The following is a 9,898-nucleotide window of genomic DNA, read 5'->3' as shown; positions in this document are numbered from 1 at the left end:
TGGGAGAATATTGTCCATGCTTATCTATTAATTATTATCAGAATAAACTTTTATGTCTCTGTGAAAAATCGAGATCACTTACCGAGGTGTGAATTTCCCATGGTTTTCATCATCATCATGATCATGATGTCGGAGCTGGCAGAGTTTATACTCTCATCGCCGAGGAGAAAGAATGGGTGCAAAGACTATGAAACTGTAATTTGTGGAACTGCGCTCGAGTAAACCTTTCTTATAAAAATAAGACAAAGTTATTGGATTGTTTTTGTTTTATTTTCATTTCAACGAGTTAATAGCATATCAAATAAAGAATTTAAGCGATAAATAAGGAAAAGGTTGAAGGAAAATTAAGCTAGACAGTTTGCTTGAAATCTGATTTTATGGGAATTCGATTAGTCGGTAGTTTCTTCGATGAGTTCTTTGGTGCCATCAGCGTTGACTCTCCAGGTTCGGAAGACGGTCTGCACTTCTGGCTCGGGTTGAACAACGACGACTTCAGGCTCAGGCTGGACATAGACGACTTCGGGCTCGCACTTGGTTTTGCCCTGGTTCATCATCATGAAGAAGAGAAGAGTTTCGTTGTCGCCGCTGTCGTCCATGAGAAGGAGAGGAAGCATCATGTCGGTACCGAAAGCAGAGTTGGGGGCTTGAGATTGCATCGCCATCATGAGAACGAGCATGTCAGTGGAGCTGTCAGAGGAGCTGTCGTCATCCATGAGAAGGAGAGGGAGCATCATGTTGAAGTTGTTGTCGAATCCTTGCTGGGAGTTGAGGCCGCCGGTCATCGAGTTGAGGAGGACCATGAGCAGGATGCTGTCGCTGGAGTCGCTAGAGTCGTCGTCAAGGAGGAATAGGAGGGGCATGAGGTTGTCCATTCCAACGGGAGAGTCGCCCATGGTCTGCATCATCATCATGAGCATCAAGTCGGAGGAAGTGCTGTTGTCGTCGCCCATGAGAAGCATTGGAAGCATCATGTTGAACTGGTCGTCAGTGGAAGTAGCGCAATCAGTCTGGAGCATGGAAGAGAAGAGGAAGAAGCTGGTGAAGTCGATGCCGTCGTCGGAAGAATCATCGTCAGAAAGGAGGAGAAGAGGAAGGATCGAGTTCATGTCCGAAGTGCTGCCGCCTTGCATCATCATCATCATGAGAGCGAGAGAGTTGTCGGTCGAGTTGTTGTCTGAATCCATAAGAAGAAGGGGAAGCATCATGTTCATTTGCGAAGTCTGGCCCGGAGCGACTTGTTGCTGTTGCTGCATCATCATCATGAGAAGCATCTCGTCCAAAGCCGCAGTGAAGGCGAAGAAGAGAGCGAAGATTTTCATTTTGAGTGTCTTTTGTTTGTCTCTGTGTTTCTTTTTGTGGATGAAAAAGAAGCGAAAAGATGATTTGATGAGTTCCTTGTGCCTAGTCCTTCTTTTTATACCAGAATTGTTGGGCAGCCACCTGCTGGTGAAACAGATTTACGCTCTGATAAAGTAGTTTACAGTCCATGAAATTCTTCTGCGATCAGAATCGTGATTTATAGCGCGTGTCGAAACTCCTTGAAATTAGAACTTTTATCGACTGCTTTTCTAGGTCACTGAATCAAAATTGTAAAACAAGACTGGCTTCAAATATTTTCCTCGATTTTATTCTCAACAGAGACAGGAATTTTGAGCGGTTGTTATATTTTTTATTCTGTGTTTGTTACATAAAAATACTAGTGATCATCTTCAATGATAATGTAATTATTGTAATTCGAGTTTTTCCGCCGCATGTTATTAACATCTCTCCATCTTTGACTACGAAGTTTCTCAGATTTTCGCCGCTGTTTCTCTTCTTGTTTTGCTTTTTTCTCAAGTTCGATGTTCACTCCAAAACTCCACTTGAATACTTTAGGCAAAGATATTTAAAAAACGCATACCATCATGAAAGCAAAAAGTACCAGGCCGATTAATACACCACAGAAAATAGGGAGATCTCTATGATTTATAATTCTTTTCTGCATCATCTTGTTCACAAATTTTCACTAGAATGCTACCCGAGCGCTTCCCGCTATTTCTGCCAGACAATTCTTTTGCTAGATAATTTATGAAGTCTACAAGCTTGACATAATGCCCTACAATTTTGCATTTGTATTTTAATGAGTGCAAAAAGATTCTCATTACCGTTGTCTTCGTTGATTGCATAGGCCTGTGAAATGCCAGTCTTTCTTAAACATAAGAATGATTGGATGGAGTAATCATTTATTTTAGAACTCATCAAATACATCCATATTTACAGGTTCATCAAAGGTATCGAGCATCTCCTCTTTCGGTTTGCATTCTTTTTTCTTCGCGACCTTCTGCTTGCACCTCTCGTTATGTTCGACAATGAGCTCTCCAAAGTAGGCAGTGATGGTTTTTGTCTTGAAATTGAGCATATTTTGCTCGATCTCGACTTTTTCATTTTCTCCAGCGAGCATCGCTAACTGCGCAGAATTCGTATTTCTTGAAAAATAATTTCAATCAGAGATTCAAAGACTGCTCTTACCGAGGGACAAAATATGCAATATTATCAGTTATTTTCTTCGCAGCATCGAAGATTTCCACGCCATCTAGTCCGCCCATATTTTCGAGATCGAACATTTTCTGATCCAAGTAAGCGGGGCCGCCCCAGGGAGGAGACAGAAAGACAACGTCGGGTCGTAGAAACGGAATGATTTTGAAGTAGTCTCCGACGATGAACTCGATTCTGTCTGCAACTCCGTAGATGGCTTGATTGAAAGGTAAAGTTTGCTATAAAAATGAATTGAATACCTGCATTATGTCTTGCCATTTCAATCTTTACGGGGTCGATATCAATCGCAATAACTCGCTCGCAGGTAAAAGCAAATTGAATCGCATTTCCTCCAACTCCGCAGAATCCATCAACTATTAGCTCACAACGGCATCGCTCTAAAAATCTCCTTAGAGAAAGATAATCCCGCCAAAAATTACCAGCGATGTGCTGTGCAATTTGCTCGGGAGTGACTGAAAACCACGATTCTCTGTCCATCTTGATTCCCTCATTCCATTTCGAAAAGAGACGATATCGCTGACTCCAGTACTTTTTGATTTCTGGATCATTCGCAAAATCATCAGGAATAGGATCCGGTTCTTCCCTTAATTTGAACATATTGTAATTATAGGAGTATATTTTAGACAGAACCTCTCGGCCCTGATATTAAAGCGCTCGCACATTTTTCTCACTGCATGATCGTCCTTGGAGATTTTTATTGGTTTCTTTCGCAGAGGTTTGCTGCTTGGAGAAGTTCCTTCGATTGATTCTCTTGCTTTTCGAATCACTTCATTCATGATCTCTTCGTCATCTCCTTCTGCCGTCGGTTTATCTTCCATTTTCAAGCCACTTTCCAGGTGACTTTTCAAGTTTTCTATTCGAAGGCTGACAAAAATTCTAAGACATGGCTTTCTGATGTATTTTTCAGCCTTCCCTATTGCATTGTCATGAAGTTTGATGTTGCCCTTTTCATACTCTTGCGATACAAAAGCAAGAAACCTTTTGTATCGCTGAGCGCGCTTTTCTTGAATGGAAGAGTTTTATTCTGTGCATCTCCTGATGCCAGGGCCATTTTCCGAGCCCTCCTCTGCTTGCGTTTTTGAACTTTTCGCTTCTTTGTCAATTCAATATGCGGGGAAGACTGGCATCTTCTGAATGAATGATCTGTCTCTTCACTGTTATTTTGAGCTTCAATTTGATCGTCGGTACTTTGTTGATGAGCCGTTTCAACGGGAAAATCAACTTCCATGCTACTGAAAAAGGAACATTTTTAAATTTTATTGGATAGTTTATTAGATAAGATAATAATTACAGAAAAGATCAGTAGAAATGATAGAAAACAACTCTAAATATATGTAAACATAAAAGAAGAGAGGAAGCTTGAAGAATAAAGGTAACGAGATAGATAGTTTTGTCTTGGTAGGAACTTGTTGGTTACGCTCGCTAAAGTTCTTCGTCAGGAAGCATCCACAAGGAGTTGAGTCTGTGATCGTAGCCGAGCGTCAGTCGAGGAGGAAAGAAGGTTCTGTCAAGATTTACTTGGTCCAGATTTCGGATTGAAGAAGTGTACAACTCGGCGTATCGCTCGACTTGACGGGCGTAGTGGGTTCTTGAAAGATCTGAGCGGAAGATCGAGCCAAATGGTGAAGCAAAAGCTTTTTTCAAATCATCCTAAAGGGAATTTCGAAAGGAGATTCTCTAAAATTATTTTCTTTACTTTGATGTCTCTTCTTTCTTTGAGAAGTTTTTGAGCGGCGCTTCCGCAGTAAGAATCTCGGTCAGCAACTTTGTGATACTCGAATTCTAGCTCATTGAGTCGATGAACCAGGAGCTTGAACTTGGAACCCTCGAAAACAGCGATTTCTTTTTCGAGCTCTGGAATAATTGCTGCAGTTCTCCAGCCAAATCGAAGACTTGGCTCGGCTAAGTCCGCATTTACTTGGTCACTAGCGAATTTAAGATTAAATTTTCAATCTTCTATCTTACCCAAAATAAAGCACAGACTTCTGATCCCAGTTCGTCAGTCGACCAAATTCAGCAAGCGAGCCTTCATAATAGATTTTTCCCTTTTCAAGCTTATTCGCAGCTAGCCAGTTCGATTTCTTCTCAAACGAAGCTCTCCCATTTCTGCAGCCATCTTGCATTTCCAAAAACGGTCGATCCTCAAGGAAGAACGACGGCTTCTTTGCTTCAGTAATGACGATTTCGAAGGCGTCACGCCAATCCTTTCCCACAAGATGCTTCATTCCAGCGTCAATGAACCAGAATGGCGAGTTCGAAATGACGAAAAGCTTCTTTGATGAAGATAAGTGACTGAATTAATTAACTAATTAAATTCACCTAGGGTCAATTAGAACAGAGGCGCGTTCGTACCTAATGACGTTCAGCATCGAGTTCTTTTCCAGATGCTCGTCTAAATTGTTGATAACCTCGTGGTAAAGAGTTCTTGAAATGTGAACATCAGCGATGGCTTGTCGGATCGCGTTGAACATTAGAATCGGGTCGAAGCGCAGATTATTATCTTCGAAAAATTGATATACGCTTTTTTATAGAATCACTCTCTGAAATTTGAGCTTTCCTCTTTCTCCTCAAAATGATCCTTTCCTTGAAAAAAGATATCCTTCGGGAATAGAAAACTCGTCCAGAACTTGATAAAATTGACGTCCGCGTTTGACAAAGTTCGGATCTACTCGGTGTATTCCCATTCGTCTTGTTGAGTACAGTTCGTCGAGCTCACTCTCTGTTAATGCTTTTAGTCCGCGAAAAGCAGCCTGTTCACAGATTATAACAATTGCATTGTACCGCGAATCGGTCCGCGATTCTCTTTCCGGAAATTTAGTCAGTAAGAAATGAGAATCGCGGCTTTTCTCTCAATTGTTAAAATCCTGCCTTGTCGTCAATGACGGAATAAGAATCAAGCTTCATCATCACACACCTCTTCGGATCATAGAACAGTCCTCTGATGATGAAATCGGGATTGAAATCCAACTTCATAATGTTCGGCGGAAAGCCATACTTGCTCACTAGGCGATTTCTAGCGGTGTCGAAGATGAACTTTTGCGTTGGAACTAAATTGTGTCTTTTACAATTTTAACTTTCAAATGAAATTTTGAATTTACTACCTTTGTACTCCGCAAGGGTGTAATCGTAGTCGAAGCCAAAGGTGGAAATTCGCGACAAGTCAATTTGGTTGTTGACGAAGACTCGCTCCGCCAAGCCTCGCAATCGACCCCGACCCGCCATCAATTGACGCCCGATCCGTTCCAGCATCCTTTCAGATGTTGTCTAAAACCATCCATGTAAAGATTCTAGAAATACAGTCCGAAATTTCATTTCAGAAAAAAATCGGAATTCTCTTGGAAAGTCTTCAATTGGGATAACTCAAAGAATCTATCGTCGCTGAGGCTGAAATCATCGGGAACAGGAAGTCCACCCTTATTTGGTACGCTGCAGTAACCAGGGTGAGTCATCACTTCAACGTGAGTTGTACTGTCAGGCAGCTGTGGGATGAGTTGTTAAGAACTTAATTCATGTTTCTTCAAGAAACAATTTTACAATTTTGAGTGGGTAAATTATAACTCTGACTTGGAAATAGCATCTCTTATGTTCTCTTTCGTAAGATCTTGTCCCATAACTGTGTACCCTAGTAAGAGAATTATTCAAAACACTTGTCTTTCTACCGTGGTTTACCATTTTAAGAGCGTTTTTTGGATGACAGGCCTCGCTCAAATCGCTCTTATATTGGAAATTTTTCAATCAAGGTAGGATGACAGTGGTGTGTTGTTCCCGGTGTCAACCTTGTGTTCTGCAATTACAATAAAAAAAGATCCGATGTTTTCTTTACGATTTCATCGTCGATTATGATCATCTGAACATCAAGGAGGAAGATCTAGTGAACAAAGCGAACGAAATCTTCATGAATATGAATCCAGCAATCTTCAAGCGCTCTTGGATCAATACTGGGCTGATCAAGGAGGAAGAATTCGAAGGAGCTGTTAAAGATTTTGAGGACTTGGATGTTTTGGAAAGTTTGCTGGAGAAAGAAGACGAGGAAGAGCTGGTCGAGCATTTTCTGGCGCTTCAAATCGATAAAACACGAGCCGCGACCCCGATGGAGATTGAAGAGGAACCTCAAGTTCAAGAGATAGAGAGTGCCGACACTGCGAATGATTCGACTTCAAAATGGCCAGAAAAACAGTCGAAGATTTCAAAATTTTTAAATAAATGATTTACTGTAAGTCTGAAAATTTTTTGATTATTAATAAAAATCTTCGAAAACACTCTTAAACTGGAATTTTGGCAGATGACAACATTTTCAAAATATACGCAAAAACGCTCTTAAAGTGGGCGCTCTTAAAACGGAAAACCACGGTACTTCAAAAGAAGAATATAATTCCTGTCCTACAAATGGGAGGGCCATTTATCGGGCACATAATACGCATTATATTTCAAAAAGCCTGTGTTGCGCAAAACTACAAATAGTGTGCCTTTTCTTTGATGTCTGCAGGCAGGGTCCCTTTCGCCGCCTCAGCATAATCTTGGACTTGTTTATAAAAGACGCTCCTTGCTTGGCCGAGTTTATTTTCAGCGAAGTGGCTTTCCAGCCCTATCTCAATCGGCAGCCGGGTGAGTTTAATTCCAAAGCCGGAAAGCTCCGCGATAAAAACATTCCAAACATTGGGCGCAACATGGGCATGCTGATGTCCATCCACATGCGCAGGAAAGAAGCCGCAAATCTCCTTGAATCGCTTAATCTGCGCGATGAGCTCTGATCGAAAAACAAGGATTTAGAAAAATAAATATTTCTTAAAAAGTTTCCTTGAAATTTATCGAAATCCCTCTTTGCCTAATCTCCTCCGGGTTCATTTTATCATGCGCGCTCCAGAAGCCCTTCTTTCCTAAGAAGCAGTTTTCCTTATCAACCAGAGTTTGCGGTACAGGCCGAGAAAGTGGCCCTCCTTCCGTGATATTAAAATGCAGCCCAATCTTATCTCTAAAGGGCAGGCAAAGTTTTGCAGCTTCTAGCGAGTACTGCTCAACATTCACCATCAGCGAAGCCCGCGAAATTTTACTATTCAGTGGGTCAAAATGGACATCAAAGGGGCTGCCCCTATTTTATTATCTTTGACCCTAACCCAGATTCAAGAAGTTCAATTATCCCCCGACTACGCTCTGGGCAGTAACCAAGATCATCTGCAACAAAAACCAGCTTCATTGGAAATTCTCAATTCAGAATCAGATACAATCTTATAAAAATTGATAAAAATTTTTATTATTGAAAAAATAGTGTACAAAAATAGAAAAATAAAATAATAAATATACAGGTAAATAAAATTTCATCAATCATTTCTGCCGGCCAGCACTTCGGCGAACGTATTTGTCGTTTTTCGAACCAGAATTCCTGTTTGGCGAGAGAGAAGCAGCTGATTCTCGCTTTTTCAAGTCGGAAGCGCGGTTCATTCCAGCTTGAATCGTTTTCCTCGCTGTTGAGCGCCGATCCAACGAATCTATCGAGACGGTCGATTCTGCTTCTTGGTCTAATTCAGCGACGAGATCAGAGAACAGGTCTTCGTCGAGTTCCATCAGCGAGCGGAGCAGTTCGCAGACGAGAAGGACGATCGAATGATTCCAGTGATTCGAGGCGGTTTGAACTAATTCGGGTACAATGGCGGGCATAACTTGCTGGATGTTTTCCTCGATTAGCGCCAGGATGTAGGTTTTGTTCAAGAAATACAAGCTCCGTTCCGCCACCTGAATTGGGGAAACAAGATCAGAACAAGGTTGGGAACATTTTTTCTACCTGATAATGTTGACTGCCCATGCATTTTCCCAGCCGCTTGAAGAGAGGTAGACAGACTTCTCGGAAAACATCTGCATCGCAATTATTCAGTATTTCTTCCACTTCTTCAAGGAGTTCAAGTTCTAAATAAGAAGTGATGAAGAAAAAAAAGGTGGGAAATTTACCTTTTGGAGTATTCGCGAGAGGCCAAGTTCGTAGGATTGAATGAAGAATGATGGCTGAAAGAGAGGGATCTTTTTGCGCGTATTGGATCATCAAGAAACTCATACTGGACGAGAAGTCGGTGAATTTGGTCGAAGCATGAAGCGGTAAAAGAACCTTACGATGGTTTGAGAAAAAGATACATTCAAAAAATTACTTTTTCTTGGGTAACATTCGGGCAAAATAAAATTAAATCGCGTGGCTTCAATTTTCTCTTACTTGAAGCCGCAAGCAGCTTCTCAATTTTCTGCAGCAATTCTTCAGTAACGAGTGGAATTCTAGCGAAAATTCGTCAGAAATAATAATCGCGGTAATTTTATTCAAAAACCGTTCCTTGAGAAGAAGAACCTTGTGTTCATACTTTAGTGGCGTTGAAAACCCGCTGACGATGCTACTGAGGACTTGAAGTATGTGCGGGATGCCCCTGTAGCTTTCATCTTCGTACGCAAAGGTGAGGATTAAGTTGCGCATGCTCTTGCGAATGTAAGTCCTGTGGCCGACGAATTTAACGTAGAATTGGTGAATGATAGTTTTTATGCCTTCGCGGATTCGCTCGTCCGGGTGGTGAAGTTGTTTGAAGAGGTCGTCGATGAATGATGTGTTGATGTATTTTTTGCATTCTTTTGGGTTCATGTGCTTGTTTCCCATGAAAAGCGCCAGGATGTTGAGGAAGAAGCCGATGTGCTCGAATTGTGGTTCCTAAACGACAAGAATAAAAAAGGGCCCCTATTAGGAGGTTCTTACTTTAAAAATTTCGTCGTCGTCGTCATCGTATTCAGGAATTTCTGTGATTATATTGACTTTGATCGTTTCTATAAATTCTGGAAGGATTTCTTCGTCGAATATCAAATTAGACGCTTTGGCGTATTCTGCGAGTTCCATTACAGTTTCAGATTTGTTGTTTCGTTTGCGCACTGTTTGCGGATCTTTGGATTCGAAGGAGTACAGGTGACTGCAGTATTTTAGCTTGGCCAGAAAGAGGGGCTTTTCTTCTTTTGGATGGGCGTCCCTGAAAGTCAATTTGGCGTTTTGGGAAAATCGCCTCAAAATTACCTGAGCGGAGGGAGGCGAAAAAACTCATCAGGCACGAATTCTGTCCGAATCGCCCTGTCTCCTATCGTTTTTGCCCGTTTTCTTTGAGCATTCCTTTCTTTTACTTTATTCGCCATCTCGGAGAAGACACCCAGCATCTTTCTTTCCGGCATTTTCAGTTTTTTGAATTTTTGAAACTGAAGGTTCCTTGTTTTTCAAAAACTCAGTTGAAGAGAACATTCTAGAAACTTTTTCATTATTTCCAAGAATTTTCAAGTAAAAATTCCAACTGAAAAAGAAATTCAAGTTTGTAAAGTTTTATAGTGGCATCTTTCATATTCAAGGCGCAAT

The 9,898-nt window shown here is 41.3% G+C and overlaps 3 protein-coding genes across 4 annotated transcripts; all 3 read right to left on the bottom strand.

Annotated features, from left to right (window-relative positions):
* Positions 1–2,211: 2,211 nt before the first annotated feature.
* LOC145696923 (trimethylguanosine synthase-like) lies at positions 2,212–3,767 on the bottom strand. 2 transcript variants are annotated; one of them, XM_081774035.1, is made up of 6 exons: positions 3,454–3,767; positions 3,166–3,393; positions 2,955–3,118; positions 2,775–2,912; positions 2,509–2,731; positions 2,212–2,465 (listed from the first exon to the last, which is right to left on the bottom strand). In XM_081774035.1, the coding sequence occupies exons 2-6, from the start codon at positions 3,351–3,353 to the stop codon at positions 2,228–2,230; spliced, it is 951 nt and encodes a 316-aa protein (XP_081630161.1). In that variant the 5' UTR covers positions 3,354–3,393; positions 3,454–3,767; the 3' UTR covers positions 2,212–2,227. The 2 variants fall into 2 exon arrangements, with proteins under 2 accessions (XP_081630161.1, XP_081630162.1); XM_081774036.1 differs by having other exon boundaries at positions 3,196–3,393.
* A 41-nt stretch (positions 3,768–3,808) lies between these two features.
* Positions 3,809–5,795, bottom strand: LOC145700501 (5'-nucleotidase domain-containing protein 2-like). Its single transcript, XM_081777774.1, is given in 6 exon segments — positions 3,809–4,185; positions 4,232–4,460; positions 4,501–4,827; positions 4,888–5,285; positions 5,404–5,582; positions 5,637–5,795. Coding segments are annotated over 6 exon segments (1,509 nt in total). The 5' UTR covers positions 5,785–5,795; the 3' UTR covers positions 3,809–3,957.
* Positions 5,796–7,811: 2,016 nt separating this feature from the next.
* On the bottom strand, positions 7,812–9,794 carry LOC145697277 (serine/threonine-protein phosphatase 2A 56 kDa regulatory subunit epsilon isoform-like). Its single transcript, XM_081774463.1, has 6 exons — positions 9,569–9,794; positions 9,260–9,524; positions 8,858–9,214; positions 8,479–8,641; positions 8,315–8,436; positions 7,812–8,265 (listed from the first exon to the last, which is right to left on the bottom strand). The coding sequence occupies exons 1-6, from the start codon at positions 9,718–9,720 to the stop codon at positions 7,858–7,860; spliced, it is 1,467 nt and encodes a 488-aa protein (XP_081630589.1). The 5' UTR covers positions 9,721–9,794; the 3' UTR covers positions 7,812–7,857.
* Positions 9,795–9,898: the final 104 nt, after the last annotated feature.

Source organism: Oikopleura dioica, chromosome 2 (assembly GCF_907165135.1).
Source record: "Oikopleura dioica chromosome 2, OKI2018_I68_1.0, whole genome shotgun sequence".
NCBI lineage: Eukaryota > Metazoa > Chordata > Appendicularia > Copelata > Oikopleuridae > Oikopleura > Oikopleura dioica.
This window is presented reverse-complemented; position numbering and strand designations above follow the sequence as displayed.